Below are 21,323 nucleotides of genomic sequence, written 5' to 3' on the forward strand. Positions count from 1 at the left end.
GAAGTGGTGTTAGGTAAATTGAAGGGATTAAAGGCACATAAATCCCCAGGGCCAGATGGTCTGCATCCCAGAGTGCTTAAGGAAGTAGCACAAGAAATAGTGGATGCATTAGTGATAATTTTTCAAAACTCCTTAGATTCTGGATTAGTTCCTGAGGATTGGAGGGTGGCTAATGTAACCCCACTTTTTAAAAAAGGAGGGAGAGAAAAACCAGGGAATTATAGACCGGTTAGTCTGGGGAAAATGCTAGAGTCGGTTATCAAAGATGTGATAACAGCACATTTGGAAAGAGGTGAAATCATTGGACAAAGTCAGCATGGATTTGTGAAAGGAAAATCATGTCTGACGAATCTTATAGAATTTTTTGAAGATGTAGCTAGTAGAGTGGATAGGGGAGAGCCAGTGGATGTGGTATATTTGGATTTTCAAAAGGCTTTTGACAAGGTCCCACACAGGAGATTAGTGTGCAAACTTAAAGCACACGGTATTGGGGGTATGGTATTGATGTGGATAGAGAATTGGTTGGCAGACAGGAAGCAAAGAGTGGGAGTAAACGGGACCTTTTCAGAATGGCAGGCAGTGACTAGTGGGGTACCGCAAGGCTCAGTGCTGGGACCCCAGTTGTTTACAATATATATTAATGATTTAGATGAGGGAATTAAATGCAGCATCTCCAAGTTTGCAGATGACACGAAGCTGGGCGGCGGTGTTAGCTGTGGAATTCTCTGCCACAGGAAACAGTTGAGGCCGGTTCATTGGCTACATTTAAGAGGAAGTTAGATATGGCCCTTGTGGCTAAAGGGATCAGGGGGTATGGAGAGAAAGCAGGTACAGGGTTCTGAGTTGGATGATCAGCCATGATCATACTGAATGGCGGTGCAGGTTCGAAGGGCCGAATGGCCTACACCTGCACCTATTTTCTATGTTTCTATGTTTCTATACAGCATTCAGACCTTTCCTGAGCTTTCGGAATGAAACTCATCGTCCCATTCTACAGCTGGGTTTTCCCTTTGACAACATTTTGGTTTAGCCATATCTATTCTCCATGAAGGACAATGAGAGTTCTACCCAGGATTCATAGTCTATATGCACTGCCATCAGCTTGCCTCAGTTGATAACCCTGTCTCCAAGGTGGAAGACTGTAGGTTCGAGTCCTGTTTCAGGGCACCGGGCTAATAGATCAGTAGGTGTGCATGCGTGCGCGTGCAGTATGTGAGTGAAGTGTGCAGGTGCTACACCAGGGCATAGAAAACTTTGGCCAAGCGTTGGTAAGTGGAATCAGTGCATGAGGGGTAGGGTTAATGATCGGCATGCATGTGGTTTGGTGGGCTGAAAGGCCTGTTTCTATGCTGTCTGCTTTTTAAACTGTTGACGAGGGTGCTTCATCCAGATTAACAACCAAGAGCAGAATTTATTATAAAATATATGTAATGTCAAACAAAACATGTCTAATTTTGTAAAGGATCCAATGAAAATTTGCTTATTTCACCTCTGCATACTAATAACTGTTATTTATCCCCTGCAGTGGCCCTAAACTTCCAGAAAGCCGGAGTGGAGATGGATCTGAACAAAGGGAAGTTTCGACAGAACGGTCGGTCGGGTTACATCCTGAAGCCCAGCTTCATGAGGAACAGGAACATTCAGTTTGACCCTTCACGGCCCATGGAAGGGCCAGGCCTCGACAGGAAGCAACTGATCATCGATGTAAGCTGTTTCCTTGTACCCAGAGCTCTATGGGCTTCAAATAGATCAGTTCCAATCCATCTTTTCAATTCAAGAGTTGACCATCTTTGCACTGTTAGGCTTAAGCTGCAGAAAGGGTGAGGGCAATGGATAGGTCAGAGGGAACAACTCTGATCGGATGATCGGTGAGGCCAGTTTTCCATGGTGAGGAGAGTGAAGGAGTGTGGTGGGAGGGAGGAGAGAGAGAGAGAGAGAGAGAGAGAGAGAGAGGGAGAGTGGGGGCAGGAAAGAGAGAGTGGGGAAGGGAGGAGAGGGGGATGGGGAGAAGAAATGGGGAGGGAAGGAGAGAGGAGTGAAGGAGAGGGTGGTGGAAAGGAGAGTGGTGGAGGGATAGAGGCGGTAAGAGACAGAGTGGGGAGAGAGGAGGGAGAGGGAGGGAGGGATGGTGAAAGTAAAAACAAAAAATATGCAGAAGCTGTTCTCCAAGCTTAAGTTGGACTTCTTTATAACACTGTAAGGGAACACAGACAGACAGATCACAGTAGACTAACACAGACAACTTAACTCCCACCCGTCACTTAAAGTTCAAAATTTCAAAGTTAATTTATTATCAACGTGTGACCATATGCAACTTTGAATTTCACTTTTTTGCAGACATTCACAGGAATGAGGAAATACAATAAAAATACTCTGCAACTTCAAAGTGATTTTTAGTTCTTATTTCAAATTTCCAGCATCTGAAGTTTTTGATTTTTGTTTATCCTTCCATTGTGGCAGAATTAATTATTGACTTCAGCATATAAAATAAATTGGATGTTTACTCCAGTTTACAAAGCAAGGGACACTTCTGCCAATTGAATGTTTGATTCAGTTGGAGACAATTGGACTTTCACTCCAGTATAATAGCAATGGAATTCCCCATAGCGTACTGATAAATAGGCTTTCACATAAGTACAGCACAATAATTAGACTGTTCCAAGTAAAACAGTGACTGGATTCTTCCCTCGGTGCCAAGTCCGACTGGTACATGTTAGCTATGTTTTACACCTTTCATCTGCAAGTCATAGTTCTCATAAACTCATCGCCTCCCAGTGTTGCTTAGTCTTTTCTTAAACCTTTTTATATTTCACTGGCTGGAAGAAGAATTGGTTGCAATTGAATTTTAAATTCAAAGAGGGCAAAAATTATCCTTGAACTTAAATGGAATTGAACTTTGATACCAAAGCCCAGTGCACATTCAGTCATACACTACTCTAGTGCCTGATTCTTTGGGCCTAAGGTCTAGTGCTGAGAGGGCCTTTGTGTCTAGGCCTGGCTCCAGGCACTGGGCACTATCTTGGGCGTTACCTTTCAACTTGTCACTCAGGTGTATTGTGGGAGGGATTGCCAAGCGCATTGTAACTGGTGTCCTGATCTGGAGCTGCCTCAGGTATTTCCAGCAATGAAACCATAACCTCTGTTATTCTTACATGAAAATTGACTTCCAGGTTTCACTGTCACAGGGGCCAGATAATTGCCCTATCAGCTGGTAGAGATGCTGTCTCATAGTTCCAGTAATTTGGTTGGATCCTGACCTTGGGTGCAGCCTGTGTGAAGTTTGCACGTTCTACCTCTGGCTTTTTCTTGGTAGATGAGGGTGAGGGGCAGAATCTGTGGGGCATTGAAGGAAATGGTGGGGGGGGGGGGTGGAGAATAAAATGGGGTCAGCATAGGATTGGTGTAAATGGTCATATTTCTTCCTCTCCCTTTGTCCCTCTCTCTGTCTCTTCCTCTGTTTCTCCCTCTCCCTCTGTCTCTGTCTCTCTCTCTCTCTCCCTCTCCATCTCCCTCCATCTCTCTTTCTCTCTATCTTTATCTCTCTGTCTCGCTCTAAATATGTAATGAGCTCTCCCTTCCTGTATGAGGTGCCAGAAAGTGTTGGGCTCTGAAGTTTTGGAGCACCTGAACTAGTTAATTGTTGTATATTGTTTTGAGTCGTTAATTATTTAGTTTTTTTTATTTGAGTGACTCGCTCTTTGTAATGTGGTCTCCTAGCATCTTCTGTTTAAACTTGTTAGGTTTATTTTGATGAGCTCAGGGATTCCATGTCACTTGTATTATTTAAGTGGATGCCCGTTTAGCATTAATAGCGGGGTCCTAGGTTGGAGAATTTTACTTCTCGTGGTGTTGCTTGGCTGAGCCACTGATGTTCTTTTGGAATTATCATGAATAAACTCTCATTGCGTCTCTACATCAGAGTCTGTCGTTTTTCAGCACTTGGGTTCCGACATTGCCAGCGCACATCGTGACACTTTATGTATACACTCTGTGCTACATTACAGACCTACAAACTGATGTTCCTCTTGTCTTCAGGTTATTACAGCTCAGCAACTTCCTAAAGTGAATAAGGACAAAAAGAACTCCATCGTGGACCCCCTGGTGCGTGTGGAAGTGCATGGTGTGCCTGAAGATAATGCTACAAAAAAGACAAGACACATTGAAAATAACGGTAGGATAATGATGTATAATGTGAGATTAATGTAGGATGGGTGGTTGATGATTGCTGCAGACTCCGGGGGTTGAAGGACTGCATGTGTTTTCTTTTGGTGAGATTTATACTGTCAGTGGTGTGTCTGAGGATTTACTTTACTTTATTGTAACCAAACAATTGATACTAGAGTGTACAATCATCACAGCGATATTTGATTCTGTGCTTTGTGCTCCCTGGAGTACAAATTGAAGTAAATATAACAAAAATTTAAATTATAAATCATAATTAGAAAATAGAAAAGGGAAAGTAAGGTAGTGCAAGTCAGGTCCAGATATTTGGAAGGTAAGGCCCAGATCCGGGTCAGGATCTGTTCAGCAATCTTATCACAGTTGGAAAGAAGCTGTTCCCAAATCTGGTCGTATGAATCTTCAAGCTCCTGAACCTTCTCCCGGAGGGAAGAGGGACAAAAAGTGTGTTGGCTGGGTGGGTCGTGTCCTTAATTATCCTGGCAGCACTGCTCCGACAGCGTGTGCTGTAAAGTGAGTCCAAGGATGGAAGATTGGTTTGTGTGATGTGCTGGGCTAGGTTCACGATCTTCTGCAGCTTCTTCCGGTCTTGGACAGGACAACTTCCATACCAGGTTGTGATGCACCCTAGAAGAATGCTTTCTACGGTGCATCTATAAAAATTAGTGAGGGTTTTAGGGGACAGGCCAAATTTCTTCAGCTTTCTCAGGAAATAAAGGCGCTGGTGGGCCTTCTTGGCAGTGGACTCTGCTTGGCTAGACCAAGTCAGGTCATTTGTGATATTCACCCCGAGGAACTTAAAGCTTTTGACCTGTTCCACCTGCGCACCACCGATGTTGATGGGGTCGTGCGGTCCGCTACTCCTTCTGAAGTCAACAACCAATTCCTTCATCTTGCTGACGTTGAGGGATAGGTTATTGTCTTCGCACCATGCCACCAGGTTCTTAATTTCCTCTCTGTACTCAGACTCATCATTACCCAAGATGCGGCCTACAATTGTGGTGTCATCAGCAAACTTGTATATTGAGTTCGATGGAAACTTGGCTACACAATCATGGGTGTACAGTGAGTACAGCAGTGGGCTGAGTACACAGCCTTGTGGGGCACCGGTGCTCAGAGTGATTGTAGAGGAGAGCTTGTCCCCTATTTTTACAGCCTGGGTCCTGTCTGTGAGGAAGTTGAAGATCCAGCTGCAGATCTGAGTGCTAAGACCCAGGTTCCGGAGCTTAGGAATCAGTTTATTTGGAATGATGGTATTAAAGGCAGAGCTGTAGTCAATATATTTCCAAATATTGGGGCTATTATTTTCAATCTACCTTTTATAGCAGCTGATTGGTCATACCTGTAGCTGTTAAGTTGAACTAGAACCTCATGGAGCTCTCTGTAACCTTTTGGATTGTGCAGGGCAGTTTCTCATTGTCTGGAAGAGGAGAAGAGGTTGACACACCTCTTCTATACAGCAGGGCTGTCCTCTCCAAGCCCGATCCTTCTGCCCTTGAGATTCCAATGAGGTCCTGATCAACACACAAACACTTTGGATTTTCTGGTCTAGATGTGTCCACACAGTGAGAAGGCCACACTTGGTGTTGGAATGGTGTCAGTGTTCAGCTTTGCTTTACAGAACGGAAGATCCTGAGACCATGGGGCGTGACTAGAGTAGCAGAGAGATGTCCCCCATGCTGCTGAACTAGTTGTGCCTCTGTCTGGGGTTGGAAGCCCTTGCCCCATGGAGATGGGGAAAGGCCCTGTTTCTCTCCTATATGTAGGAATATAAGATATATTAAAAGGAGTAGACCATTTGGCCCCTCCTGCTACTCATGCTATTCAATAAGATCAAGGCTGATCTTCAACACAGCACCACCAGCGCCATATGTTATGCTTTGTAACTCCAGAAACTAATTGAAGAAAAACATATGCCGGTACTGGTTGAAATGTTTTACACCCAAACCAGACTCAAGGCCTCTCTGTCTCTCTGTGCATCATTTTTCTCTGCAGCAGTAAGGGGCTTCACTTTATGGGGCGTTCACTTCTATCACTCCTAACATGTGATATGACACCATAAGGTGAGGTGTCACAGGTAGGCTTCAGTGGACAATGTGGATCATAATGTGTGAGTACAGTGTCTGACGTCACCACTTCTTCACCTTTCGGAAAGCCACCTCACACTGCTTTGTCCATTGCTATTTCTTGCCAATCTGTAATGATGAGTTCAAGGAGTGGAGCAGAGTAGCCAGGTTTGACAGGAAACTGTATGGTAATTGACAAATCCTAAAAAGGACTGCAAATGTGACATGTACTTTGGCCTTGGGACATCCACCACTGCTTGAATTTTCTCAACACACTTGTGTAAATCTTGTTCATCAATGGTGTGACCACAGTATGTGATGATCATTTTAAAGAATTCAGACTTTTTGCATTATGCTGTGAGCCCATTATCTTCTAATCACTTTAACACTGTGTTGAGATTTTGGAGATGTAACACTGAGCTCCTGGCAGTCTCGCAGCACATGGTCCATAGCTTTTTGCCAGAGTACAGGTGTAGATGCTACTTCGAAAATAAGCCTATTATAGTGGTAAAGCCCTTTGTGAGTGTTTATGGTGAGAAACACTTTGAACTCTTCTTCCAACTCCAGCAGGCATCAGCTAAGTCCTCTTTGCCAAAGTGATTCCCTCCAGAAAGGTTTGCAAAAATATCCTCTATCCTGGGCAGAGGGTATTCATCTACTTTCAGTACTGGGTTGACGGTGATCTTAAAATCACCACAGATCCTGACAGACCCATTCTTCTTGGCTACCAGGACCACTGGCATTGCCCATGGGCTCCACTCAACCTTGGAAAGAATTTCCTCAGCCTCCATGTGATCTTGCTCACTGGCTACTTTATCATGAATGGTATAAGACAGGCTTTGTAAAACTTGGGTGTGGCATTTTCATTTAACACTGTTTTACCGTTAATATGTTTGAGTTTCCCAATACCATCCTTGAACACGATTGTGACATCATCCAGTATCTTTCTTAATTTGCTCTAAGTTGACTCTGTTACAAGGGATGTGACATGCAAATGGTGGATGGATCACCAATCAAGATGTCGCTGTCTCAGCCGATCATGGCCCCACAATGCTGGTCCTCCTGTTTTTACCACGTACAAGCCCAATGTGGCTTGTTGATTGTTGTGTTTCACTGTTACAAATGCCATTCCCACTGGAGTTATCTTTTCTCCAGTATAAGTTCTTAGCTGAATATCTGCAGGCTTCAGTCCAGTATGTTTGAAATGTCATTCAAATTCATCTTGTGGAATGACTGAAACAGCCGAGACAGCGTTCAATTCCATTCTAATTAATTTGCCATTCAGTTCTATTTTACTTGTCTGTTGTTAGTTTTCACAATGTAAATCTCAAGTCTACTCAGTCCTGTGACACTCTTGTCATTATCAGAGTTTTCATCAACAGCATGTAGATTAATGCTCTTTTTGAAACTGCAACTTGATTTTTTAAATCTTTTTCTTTTCCCTGTGCAGTCCATTTATTTTTGTCTGCCCAGCATGCTCTTTGTAAGTGTCCTCCTTCGTTGCATTTTCTGTAAGTATTGACTTTAAATCTGCATTGGTCTGGTGTATGTGAGCCACAATGGTAACACAATTTGTTCAGCCAGACAGGTTTCTGTTAAGATGTTACAATTTTGTTCACTTTCATTCCTGACTGCAACTCAATTGTGTCTCTGTCTGCTGTTTCCAGTGATAAAGGAATTTCAACGGCTCTTTTAAATGTGAGTTATGCTTCTGTTAGGAGCAATTTCTGAATGCTTTCTGGTAAGCACCACAAACTAAATGATCTCTCAGCGCATCATCAAGCCCATTACTGAACTGACAATGCTCAGACAATCTCTTCAGTTCAGCCATGTACGCTGAAATGGACTCCCCTTCCTTTTGATTCCATTTATGAAACCTAAAGCGTTCTACAATCAACAATGATTTTGGTTCTAAATGTTCCTGCTTTATGTTATCATGATAGCAGCAAAGGTCATCTTGGCTGGTTTGGTTGGAGCAGTTAAACTTATAAGCAAACTGTATGCTTTTCCACCTATTGCACTCAACAAAACTGACATTCACTTCCTATTGGATATTTCGTTTGCTTCAGAATACTGCTCAATTTGTTCAGTATATAACATTCAGTTATCTATTGTGCAATCAAATGCATCTATCTTTCTGATGTAACCAGTCATTAACGCTTTTTAAAAAAATTATAGTTATTATCAGCCAGTACTCAGTGTTTATGAACTCGTGAATTTCATCTGTTTTCTGCATTTTTTAAAACTTGATCATGTCTCTCTCCCCTTCCAAAGAAAAAAACATGCTGCCGTTCAACAGGTAGGTAGTCGTCTTGGATTCATTTTTACACTTCTTTGTCACCACTGTTATGTTTTGTAACTCTAGAAACGAAAGAAAAACACAGGATCCAGGAGATGCATGTCCACTTAGTTTCTTTTTTAGTGCCGCGTGTACGTATGACCGTGGTGGTGTAATTTGTTCTTATATCCATAATGAATTACGTAAACCAAGAATGCGTAATCAAACAATAGAATGGTGGTAGAGGCAGGTATATTTGGGATTTTTAACAAACTCTTAGATAGGCACATAGATGATAAAAATGGAGCGCTATGTAGGAGGGAAGGCTTAGATTGAACTTCAAGTAGGTTAAAAGGTCGGCACAACATTGTGGGCCGAAGGGCCTGTACTATGCTGTAATGTTTTATGTTCTGTTTTCCCTCTGGAGTACTTTCACCAATCTGAATCTTCGGCCTCCTCTGGGTGTTTGACCCCGGTCCTGGGCACCTCATGAAGGGAAACATCTCCCTGCAAGGTCCTGTTAGAGCTGTATATCTTTCAGTGAGGTCAGCTCCTCATTCTTCTTGAGCTCTTTCACATGACAACAGAAGGGACGTTTGAACCACTGTTCCTGGTATTTAGCAATATAGCGTGGAATAGGCCTTTCTAGCCCTTCGAGCCTCACCACCCAACAACTCCTGTCAAACCCAATGAACATGAACCAATTAACCTACCAACCAGTACTGTGAAAGGACACTGAAGGAGACCCACACACAGATATGTACAAACTCCTTACAGGTGATGTCGGAAATGAACTCAAAACTTTGCCCGAGCTGCAATATGAAATTTGATGTGGTTCACTTACCTGCAACTGGAACAGTAAACAGTCTCTGTGTCCTTTGTGGCATTGCAGGTTTTAACCCGGTGTGGAATGAAGCGCTCCGGTTTACAATCAACGTTCCCGAGTTGGCGTTGATCCGATTCCTGGTTGAGGATTACGACTCATCGTCCAGCAACGATTTCATTGGGCAGTTCACCCTCCCGTTCACCAGCATGAAAGAAGGTAAGCAGTGGTCTACTGTTCCTGCAGACACTGACACGCCCACTCTCCCCACCCTCGAACCCCAATCCCCACCCTCACTCCTAATCCCCACCCTAGCCCTTGATCCCAGACCCCACCCTCGCCCTCGACACTCAACTCCAAATCCCCACTCTCCCTCAACCCCCAATCTCCACCCTCACTAATTGCCACCCTCGCCCTCACCCACTCCCCCACCTGTTCACCCTTCCCATTCCCTACCCACGCATCACAGAACCACGCCTTGACCCTCACCCTCACCCTGTGCTCACCCTCACACACACACACACACACACACACACACACTTGCCACACACACCCCCACCTCCACCCACTCTCCACCCTCACCTCAGTACTGCACACTGACACACCCACTTGTCATACACACTCTCCATAAAGCCCCCCTCCCCCATCTCCAACTTTGCCCTCACTTTGGCTCAACCACCCCGCCACTGCCACCCTCACCCACCCAGGCTCCTGGTCCCAGCTGCAGAGGAAAGGACCCAGCTCCACACCATTAATTTCTCCTTGGGGGGAATTCGGGCCAGATCACAACTGTGGGACATGTGTTGTTGAGGGAGGGTGCATACTGAGAGTTGGTGACCTTTCCACTCTCCCGTCACCTTTGGCCATGGCTCAGTTAACATGTTTGGTTTGTCACTGCAGGTTACCGTCACATCCACCTGCTGGCCAGGGACTCGGCACCCCTCTCTCCTGCCACTCTCTTTGTCCGGGTCAGGATTAGGAGCATGTAGTGTGGACCAAGCTGACAACTGGACTGAAGAAACTGATTCAGTTCTCCCAGGAGCTGGGCAACTAGAATCAAAATGATGGGACCTTCCAACAGTGTATATACAGAGATAGAGTCGGTTATCGTAACAGTCACACAGGTAGTGGCTTTGAACTGGAGCCGCATTGTTAGGTCACAGCAGCAAGTGGGCCTTGTTCTGTTTGCGTGGGTGGGTGGAGTTTGAAAGCTCTCCCGTATCTGGGATGCACTGACTGGAGGTGGATCAGTAATGCCTAGCATTGTGTCTCATTTCCCAAAGTTAAAGACAACCTTGCCCATTTCTGGGTCTTCCAGGTCTCTCCAGGAGTTTGATCAGATCCTCCCTCTGTGAGGATGTCAGGTGTGGCCACTGGCTGTACTCCCTGGGGTACCACCACTCTCACCTTCAGCCAGTAGGACTGCCCTGACCCACCAATGCCCCCATTACCCCTCATTTTTCTCTGGGGCCTGGTCATGTGATTGAATTGGGCCTGGCTCACAAACCCTCCCTATCAAGGATCCTCTCTCCACCTTCAGCTAAAAGCTGCCTATCTCCAGAGAGCTGAGCAGCCTGTCCCCACCCTGTCTCCTCTCATCTCACAAACTACCCCCCCCATCCTGTCCCACACACTGTCCCTCACTCTGTCCCCTAAACTGCCCCACTGTCACCGCAAGGGAACAATTCTCTCTGAGAGATTTTGGAGTTGGGGACAATTGCCAAGGTGGGACTCAGCTAGATGTGGGGCAGAAAGCTCAGCTGAGAGCAAGAGTTCTCAGCCAGGGCCCCTTCTAATCCTAAAGGTCAAGGTGAAGGTTTCAAAGCATCTGTCAAATACATCAGCCCCAACGTGTTGTGTAAGGCTCTGACCCCAGTGCAGACTTGCGGCTCCCAATGTAAGGACCTCCTTGTTGGTCCATCTCCCACCATGTTGTGTTTTGAGGGGCCTGCTTCAGTAATGTATCCAAGAACATTCCCCTTTTGCCTTCCCCCGCCCAGAGCTTTCCATTACCTCCTTAATGTTATTTTGGATCAGGGCCACATTCCCCCATGAATCAGGATTCACAAAGCATCCTGGAAACTCATCAATTTCTCCCTTCTCCCCTTTAATCCAAAATATTGTCACCCTGGTGAAACGTTTGCTTAACTTTCTTTCTTTCTTCAAATTCCCCACTGTTATTCCTCATCTTCTGAGATATAAAGGGTAGAGTTCTTAAGTCACTTCTTAATGTAAGAATACCAGACCTAGACCTCTGGCATTTCCTCAAAGAACCAAGTTTATTTTCACAAAGCTTTCCTTATAATGGAAACATGTGATAATGAATTAAACTTCATTGCCAGCGATGTACCTCCTCAAATGGCAATGACCATCCTCCCGAGACAGGGTGCTCAGACTTTGAAAATCCTCTGCTTAAGGGAACCACAGTCTCATTGATTTCAGGATACCAAGTTAAACCATGAAAAGTGAATGCCCATCCCTCTTCTCCCAGCCAACCTTCACCTGGTTGCAATAACTAGAAAACAACCAGAATGATATCAGATGGAGCAATAGAAGGCCTGGTAATAATGATTTAGCTTTAATTTGCTTGAATATGGAAACTTTACAGCTGATTTAATGGTGGTGTTTAATATGAGTAAGAGATTTGACATGTAGGCACAGCACAGGGAGAGGCCATTCAATCGGTTAAGACCATGCAAGCTACTTGAAAGAACAATCTAGTCAGTCCCTTTCCCCAGCTCTGCTTTTCCATAGTCTTGCAAGTGCTTTTAAGAGCATTTCTAATTGCTTTTGAAAAGCTATGCCTATGTCTCCTTCAGTCACCCTCCCAGGGTGTTCACGTCAGATCATGACCACTCACTGGATGGAAATATCTTCCTCAGTTCATCTTTGGTCCTTTTCCCATTCACTTGGGGAAACAATTTCCTTTGCAATTTACACAAAGTGCTGCAGGAACATAGTCAATCTGGCAGCATTCATGGGGGAAATGAACAGTTGACGTTTCGGGCTGAAACCCTTCCAGGACTAGGAAACTATTTCCTTTTGTGGACAGAGTTCAGATATGGGAGAAATGGGACAGGAGCTGAGACATTTGGGAGTGATGTAAGGGAAGGCCCTCTTTGCCTAAAATATATACACCCTCTTCTCAAAGTTCTTACAGCTAGGAGTCAATTGAAAATGCTAAAACCATAATTGGCAGCTGTTCTTAGAAGAGGCTTACGAAGGAATGTGAAGGAAAGTTGGGGGTGGTGATGGTTTTATCTTGTTCTCCTGAATAGCCTCAGGAGCAGAACATGACAGACGTGGTAGAAAGCTGGGGTTTGTTTTTGCAGGAGAGTTGCCTGGTAGTTTGGATGGGTCAACGTGGGTGCTAAGCTGTCAGTCAATGGCCAAAGGAGCAGATATTAGGGAATGTGGCAGGAATTTGTGCTCTTGGAGCTGGGGATGCAGTAAGCGGCCCTGGTTCAGCAACCCCTGACTGGAAAGTGTGGTGAAGGGAGGACAGGACACTCCATCAGCAAGGGTCAGATATCCAAAGGTCACTGTGGATTTGTACATAACAGGAAGACACATGCAAAGTGCGGTTGAAGAAGTAAATGTTGAGGAAATTATGAAAAACAATTAAAACAAGACAATATTAATGTAAATAATACAACCAGAGTTAGACTGTGTGGCAGTCTGGAATGCAATACTGTTTATAAAATAAATTATCATTAACCAAACCTTTGGTTTGTTAGTACTTGATGCTTGTCAACTATGTTGAGTTGCAAGGAGCTTTACACAAATCAAATTATTGCAGCAAAAAATGCAGTTAAAGGGTTGACTGCAGCAGGTATGAGGTTGGGAGGGTGGTGGGTAGAGATATGGGCTGTGACCAAAGGATGCATTGTTGATAATGTGCAGGTTGAGTAGCTTCTCATCTACTACATCCTTCACCTCTGGTATTGAAGATCTTCATCTGAACCGAAGAAGAAGCCGACAGATGGGCTGCAGTCCTCACTACACCAATTCTCACCTTACTTCGCTGGACGGATTGTTTTGTTGTGCTGGTCTACTTTTTTAAAAAAGCTGAAAAGTCATCAGAACCTTTCTGATGCAGAGTCTGAGGCAGCTTTATTCTATTCTGCCTGACGGGCTGACTCCTGTTGTATGTGATACAGAGGGAGAGTGCAGAACACCAGGAGGCCAAACTGCAGGATATTCCACTGAACTTTATTGATAACCACCGAACTCCTCCCATGTGGGAGTGGATAGCCGAGTGGTATAGGAGTTACCCATTAACTACCGCAACAACTCCCAGCAGTTCCTGTGGCTTCATATTCAGATTTCCAGAATCAGTTTATCTTGTTTCCCTGTTTCTATCCCAATGTCTCTGTAGTTGCTGATAACTCACTTGGCTCTGGAACCATGACTGGTTCTTCAGGCATAAAACAAGCACACACACACACACACGTGTGCAGGACTATACCAGATCCATTTATGATCTACAGTAATGGCATAAAACATGGACTATTAGGATTAGAAATGGTCACACACACACACACCAAAACTATTCAATTTTCCTCATTCCCACTTCACAATGGATGTCAGCTCAATTCCAGTCTTTGCGCTGCAGTGCACAGATCATGCCCTCATGCACTTTCAGAGACCCAGTTGCAAGTTATTGATTTATTCATTGAAGGATATGAAGTGACACATGTTGCATTCAATCTCCTCAGCTCAATGGTCCTGTAATAGCATGCCCTCTCTTTAAAACACTGCTCTCCAGCAACAAAGCCTAGTAAATGGGGACCGCCAGCCATATCTAGGAAGCTGCCCCCAAGCTAAGGCAGATGTCAGGAATGAAATTCATTATCGCCTTAGAGGTACCAGTACAGAGTGCCTTTGCCTGTCTGAAGAAAAGGGTGTTCAGAGATCAAAGCTTCAAACTTGGTTCAAAACTCAGGGTCCACCAGATAGCAGTGATCCTTTTTTCCTGCACATTCCTGAAACCTGAACTGCCTAGAGCAGAAACCTCAAGTTACAGTCAATGCTCGCTTTTGCAAAGTCCTCCAAGTTCAGTGGCAGTATAAGGGAACAAATATTGGTGTCCTCTTCCAGCTTTCCATCTCCAGCACTGAGGCCCTGATTACACACAGTGGTCTCTGCTGGGCAGGCCAAACCTGACACCGGACTTCTGAGACAGACAGTCTACCTCCAGCTCCATGACAACAGGGAAATGAGGAAGTGATTGAAGGATACGCTCAAAGTTTCTTTGAAGAAGAATAACATTCCCACATTAATCGGTGGGCATCCCTGGTCTGTGATACTAAAATGGGAGAAGGAGCATCCAGTACATTGCGAGCATTGGAAGTTCAAAAACCTAGAGTGAACAGTGGGAGGAGTACACACCTCCCAAACTGCTCACTCACCTGTCGGGCACCTCCTGCTCCACCTGTGGCAGAATCTGTGGCTGCCACTTCAGTCTCATCAGCCACTTCAGAACCTATAGCCAGAGTATAATCAGAATCAGAATCAGGTTTATTATCACCGGCATGTGATGTGAAATTTGTTAACTTAGCAGCAGCAGTTCAATGCAATACATAATATAGGAGAGAAAAATAAATATAGTAATATATATATAAGTAAATCAATTACAGTATATGTATATTGAATAGATTAAAATCATGCAAAAAGCAGAAATACTGTATATTTTTAAAAAAGTGAGGTAGTGACCAAGGGTTCAATGTCTGTTTAGGAATCAGATAGCAGAGGGGAAGAAGCTGTTCCTGAATCGCTGAGTGTGTACCTTCAGGCTTCTGTACCTCCTACCTGATGGTAACAGTGAGAAAAGGGCATGCCCTGGGTGCTGGAGGTCCTTAATAATGGACACTGCCTTTCTGAGACACCACTCCTTGAAAATGTCCTAATACCCAAGATGGAGCAGACTAGATTTACAACCCTCTGCAGCTTCTTTCGGTCCTGTACAGTAGCCCCCTCCATACCAGATAGTGATGCAGCCTGTCAGAATGCTCTCCACGGTACATCTGTAGAAGTTTTTGAGTGTATTTGTTGACATGCTAAATCTCTTCAAGCTCCTAATGAAGTATAGCCACTGTCTTGCCTTCTTTATAACTACATCGATATGCTGGGATCAGGTTAAATTTGTTAACTTAGCAGGAGCAGTACAGTCTAATACATAATAATATGGAAAATAAAATAAATAAATAGATTACAGTAAATATATATATATATACATTGAATAGATTAAAAATAGTGCAAAACCTGAAATACTGTATATTTTTTAAAAAAACAAGGTAGTGTTCAAGGATTCATATCCATTTAGGAATCGGATGGCAGAGAGGAAGAAGCTATTCCTGAATCATTGAGTGTGTGTCTTCAGGCTTCTGTCCCCCTACCTGATGGTAACAATGCGAAAAGGGCATGTTCTGAGTAATGGGGGTCCTTAATAATGAAGGTTAGTACCCAAGATGGAGCTGACCAATTGTACAACTTTCTGTAGCTTCTTTCGGTCCTGTGCAGTGGCACCCTACCCCTCATACCAGACAGTGATGCAGCCTGTCAGAATGCTCTCCACGGTACACCTATAGAAATTTTCGAGTGTTTTAGTTGACAAACCAAATCTCTTCAAACTCCTAATGAAATATAGCCGCTGTCTTGCCTTCTTTATAACTGCATCGATATGTTAGGACCCGGTTAGATCCTCAGAGATCTTGACACCCAGGAACTTGAAACTGCTCACTCTCTCCACTTCTGATCCCTCTATGAGGATTGGTATGTGTTCCTTTGTCTTACCCTTCCTGAAGTCCACAATCAGCTCTTTCGTCTTACTGACATTGAGTGCCAGGTTGTTGCCGCGGCACCACTCCACTAGTTGGCATATCTCACTCCTGTGCACCCTCTCATCACATTCACCTTCAACTTGACAGATAGCCTGAGCCGATGGATGGTGAGCAGAGGCACCTGTCAGTGTGGCAAACGTTCTGCAGATGCCCAGTGGTGCACTTGAGCCATTAATAATTAATGCATCTTTGGGTGCATGGGACTCTCGAGTAAAATTTATAGGGAGTAAAGCAGCGGGGTGCTTGCGTGGCCTGCAGCCAAGTTATTAACAGTCAGACCAATAGTTATTGAGGGGTCAGCACTGGAAACGGTGAGCAGCTTCAAGTTCCTGGGTGTCAACATCTCAGTGGACCTGTCTGGGGCCCAACACTTTGATACAATCATGAAGAAAGCATGCCACTTCATGAGGGACTCATGGAGCTTTGGTATCTCACCAAAGACTCTAGCAAGTTTCTACAGATGTACTGTGGAGAGCATTCTGATTGTTTGCATCTCTGCCTGGTATGGAACAGGATCTTAAGAGGTTGCAGAGACTTGTATATTCTACCAGCTCTATCACAGGTACAACCCTCCCCACCACTGAGGATATCTTAGAGAGGTGCTGCCTCAAGAAGGTGGCATCTATTATTAAGGACTCTCACTATTCCGGGACGTGCTCTCTTCTCAATATTTAAACCTAGTCGAATTAACCTACCGATACGTCTTTGGACTGTGGGAGGAAACTGGAGCACCCAGAGGAAACCCATGTCATCACAGGGAGAACGTACAAGCTCCTTACAGACAGCAGCGGGTTCCAGAGAGCGATGCTGTCTGGAGCTTGGCCATCTGGTACTTAGCTCCTGGTAGGGTCACCAATGGTGGAAAAGATCAATGGGGATGTTCCAGATAAGGAACGATGCAACTGAGACCCCAACGGTGGAGCTGGTGGAAGAGGATGATACCTCACAATGTCAGTGAAAGCAGGGGAAGGCTGCAGCAATGAAGGGTCCCCAGTCAATTTGCATTCCATGCCACTCGACCCAACCTCAATCTGTCAAGGACTGTGTTGTGGCTGCCTGTGCATCAGCCTCCTCATATTAAACAAAGTTGCGCACAGGTGTTCTCCATTAAGGGAATCACTACCATTAGCAAGGAGGTACAGGAACTTGAAGACCCACACTCAGTGGGACCCACCCTCTACCACCAGCTTTCTGAATGGTCCATGAGCCTATGAACACTCTACCTATTCCTTTGGCTTGTACTATTTATTTATTTTGTAATTTACAGTAATTTTGTCTTTGCTGCTAAGCAACACATTTTGTGATGTATGCCAGTGATAATAAACTTGATTCTGATTCTAATTAAGAATGATTTTGACCATATTATTCTTTATTCACAAACACTTCAGTCAGATGCATACTGAGTTCCCCAGATAATGTTGACAAACAAATCCCCTCCTTTCGATTGAGTCCTCCTGGCCAGTGTTTTGCTGAATGTTGATCTCTCAGTTAAATCCACAGAATTAATTGTCTTGTTGTCTCATTGTATTGTCTCATTGACCGTGTGGAAAGTGTATTGTGCTTCTTGACTTCACATAAATGCACCAGAAGTACTTCATTGGAGTTTGAAAGCAATGAGATGACTTGCACTTGTGAAGTATGCAGTTAAAGTATGGTGTTAAATGCAAGTCTTTCTTTTCCTTAAATCCAGTTGTGTACCAAAGCAGCATTAGCAGTAAGGCGAGTGAGGGGCAAATTCACTGAATTTAACAACAGGTGTAGATGCAGGGTTGATATTTTTCTTGGCTGAGTGCCTCAAAGTGGGGTCAGTCTCAAAATAAGGACAGAACTGAGAAGGAATTCCTTCCCCCTGGAGATGGTGAATCTTGAGAATTCTCTACACTGGGGCAGCGAACACTTGGTCACCAAGAAGATTTGAGACAGGGATGCATACGCCCAGATGATAAGGGAGTGAAGGGATGTGGGAGTTGTTCAGGGAAGTGGTGATGAAGAAGAAGGTCAGTTGTGACCTCATTGAAAGATGGAGCAGAGAAGAGGAATTCAATGGCTTACTTCTAGTTCTATTTCAGACTGACTGCTGAATCCAATTTAAAAAAATTTTGCAGCACATAGAACATGTAACATGTTTCTCTTAATTGTTCAATTGTAAAGTCTCTGCCCTACTTGGTGGTTGATTTGAAGAGTCAGTGGATTAGACTGCTTTCTCCCCATGGGGCAATCATGTCTATCAGGGCAACCTGTCTGGGTTTTAACCTTCAGATTTGATCACAGTACCACAGGAAATATCTCATCAGACTTAGGCCATGAGGTAGAATAATCAGGATAACCCCTTCAGTGTTGGAGCTGGCCTTTGATCAGAGGGAGTGGGAAGTTAAAATGTCAAGAACTTATTGTGTCAATGCAGTGGGGAACCAAAAAGCTGTGCAAGAGTGAAAACAAAGCTTTTTTTTTTCATCTGGAATTTATCAAAAGCTTTGAGATCATTCCAGCAAAAAACACTGATGCCAGGGCTAAATGGAGATTGATATTGGTTTCTCAGGGCAGCTCCCTCTAACTCTTCCCTTCTGTATCTGGGGAGCTCCCTCTAACCATCTCTTTCATTTCTGGGAAACTCCCTCTAACTCTCTCTCTCTCTCGTTTCTCCCTCCAAACTCTCACCCCTGAATCTAGGAAGCTCCTTCCATGTGGGGAGTTCCCTCTAACCCCTCCATCATGTACCATAAGACATCAGATTAAATATCACTGTTTAGTATCAGCTTTAATATCATTGACATGTGTTATGAAATTTGTTGTTTTGTGGCAGCAGTACAGTGAAAGGCATGACAAAATTACTATAAGTCACAATAAGTAACTAAATAGTGCACACAGGAGCAGAATTAGGCCATTCAGTCTATCAAGTCTGCTATTCCATTCAATCATGGCTGATTTATTATTCCTTTTCAACCTTAGTCTGCCTTTTGCTCCATAACCTTTGATACCCTTCCTAATCAATAACCTCTCAATCTGCATTTTAAATATCCTAGTGCATTGGCCTCCAAAGCCACTTGTAGCATTGAATTCCACAGATTCTCCACCCTCTGGCTGAAGAAATTCCCCCTCATCTCTGTAGCTAGGGAGCTCCCTTGAACACTTCAGGAAATACGGATAAAAGTGAGCTCATCAATGATTTAACTGCATAAATCCCTGGAACTGCCCTGCTCGCAAGATTATAGAATTTGTTAGTTAAATAAAATATATATTTAAGTCGTCATATCAGAAACCCTCAAAGGATGGAACGCAGTGATTATTATTGAGATTAACCTGGCACTTACTCAAACTAAGATTAAACTGGATAATGCCTTATTCCCTTCAATAGAGAAGTAGAGAGATACACAACAAATAATTTCACCCATCCCTCCAGATATTGTACCATTAACTGCATCAAACAAGACAAGCTCCCAAAGGTATTTCTTTCCTCACCATGAATCCTACTTAACTACAGTTCCAATTTAGATTACCAGAAGGCATTTCATAAAGTTCTGCATCAAAGGTTATTATGGAAAATAAAAGCCTCTGGTTAGGTGGGACAATGTTGGCCTGGATGGAAGAGTGCCTGGTTCAAAGAAATAGAGGATAAGCACAACAAGGTCATATATTGGTTGGCAGTGTTTGGTGGGAAGTTAACACTCTGACTGAAAAAAAAGATTGTAAATTGAAGCACTGAAAGTCTGAACTTCCAGATTTCTATTATTCCGATTGCTTGACACATCTCTCAACACCTCCCACCTTTACTACAGCCCTCTCTGCATCCCCAACCCACTTTACACCACATCGTCCCAATTTCCTTTACCCCTAACATTCCTCCACACACTACAACTGCTCAACCCTTCTCCACAGTCCTAAATACACAGCAGGTCAGGCAGCATCTTGGGTTAGAGAGAAACAAAGTTAATGTTTCAGACTAAGACCCTTCCTCAGAACAGAGAAAAAAATAAGGCAATAAAGTGTTATCAGTTGAAGCCTAAGGGGTGAAATCTATATACTTCCTTCTTAAATATATCCAGTGATTTGGCCTTCAGTTTTCCATAGTAGAGAGTTCACCACCCTCTGATCCAAGTCCCATCTCAGTCCTAAATATCAAACCCTATACTGAAGATTGTAATCCTCAGTGGTCCTAGATCTATGGACCCACTTTCAAGAACCTTACAACTCATGTTCGTAATATTATTCATTATTCTGTATTTGCATGATTTGTTGTCTATTAGTTGTCAGTGTGTAGTTTTTCATTGATTCTGTTGTATTCCTTTGGACATACTGTGAATGCTCACAAGAAAATTAATCTCAGGATAGTATATGGTGACATATACATCCTTTAATAAAGATTTCCTTTGACATTTAAATTTACTCTGAAGTCTCTCTTCCTCACCAGCTAAAACCTCCCTCTGCATACCGTCTGCTAAAAAATGTGTACATTTTAATGAAATCCCCTCATTCTTCTACACTCTATTGAATACAGGCCAACTCAATTGCTCATCATACTCCTTCTGCTCTTCCCAGGAATTAGTCTGGTAATTAGTGGTGACTAGTGGGGTGCCACAGGGCTCGGTATTGGGACCACAGCTGTTTACAATTTACGTCAACGATTTGGATGAAGGCATTGAAAATAACATCAGCAAATTTGCTGATGATAGTAAGCTGGGTGGCAGTGTGACATGTGATGAGGATGTTAGGAGAATTCAGGGTGACTTGGATAGGGTGGGAGAGTGGGCAGATACTTGGCAGATGACGTTTAATGTGAATAAGTGTGAGGTTATCCACTTTGGGAGTAAGAACAGGAAGGCAGATTATTATCTGAACGGTGTAGAGTTAGGTAAGGGAGAAATACAAAGAGATCTAGGAGTCCTTGTTCATCAGTCACTGAAGGTGAATGAGCAAGTGCAGCAGGCAGTGAAGAAGGCTAATGAAATGTTGGCCTTTATTACAAAGGGAATTGAGTACAAGAGCAAGGAAATCCTCTTGCATTTGTACAGGGCCCTGGTGAGACCACACCTGGAGTATTGTGTACAGTTTTGGTCTCCAGGGTTAAGGAAGGACATCCTGGCTGTAGAGGAAGTGCAGCATAGATTCACGAGGTTAATTCCTGGGATGTCTGGACT

General features: G+C 43.8%; 1 protein-coding gene across 1 annotated transcript in view; it reads left to right on the top strand.

The window, feature by feature from the left end:
- The window catches only part of LOC140741074 (1-phosphatidylinositol 4,5-bisphosphate phosphodiesterase delta-3-like), a 61,115-nt gene extending 48,056 nt beyond the window's left edge, over positions 1–13,059 (top strand). The window contains exons 12-15 of the mRNA XM_073070768.1: positions 1,526–1,704; positions 4,036–4,171; positions 9,416–9,565; positions 10,247–13,059. Of these exons, the coding sequence (XP_072926869.1) occupies positions 1,526–1,704; positions 4,036–4,171; positions 9,416–9,565; positions 10,247–10,335 (554 nt within the window). The 3' untranslated portion in view covers positions 10,336–13,059. The remainder of the gene's footprint in view (positions 1–1,525; positions 1,705–4,035; positions 4,172–9,415; positions 9,566–10,246) is intronic.
- The last annotated feature ends 8,264 nt before the right edge of the window (positions 13,060–21,323 follow it).

The sequence above is a fragment of the Hemitrygon akajei genome, chromosome 18 (genome assembly GCF_048418815.1).
Source record: "Hemitrygon akajei chromosome 18, sHemAka1.3, whole genome shotgun sequence".
Classification (NCBI taxonomy): Eukaryota; Metazoa; Chordata; class Chondrichthyes; order Myliobatiformes; family Dasyatidae; genus Hemitrygon; species Hemitrygon akajei.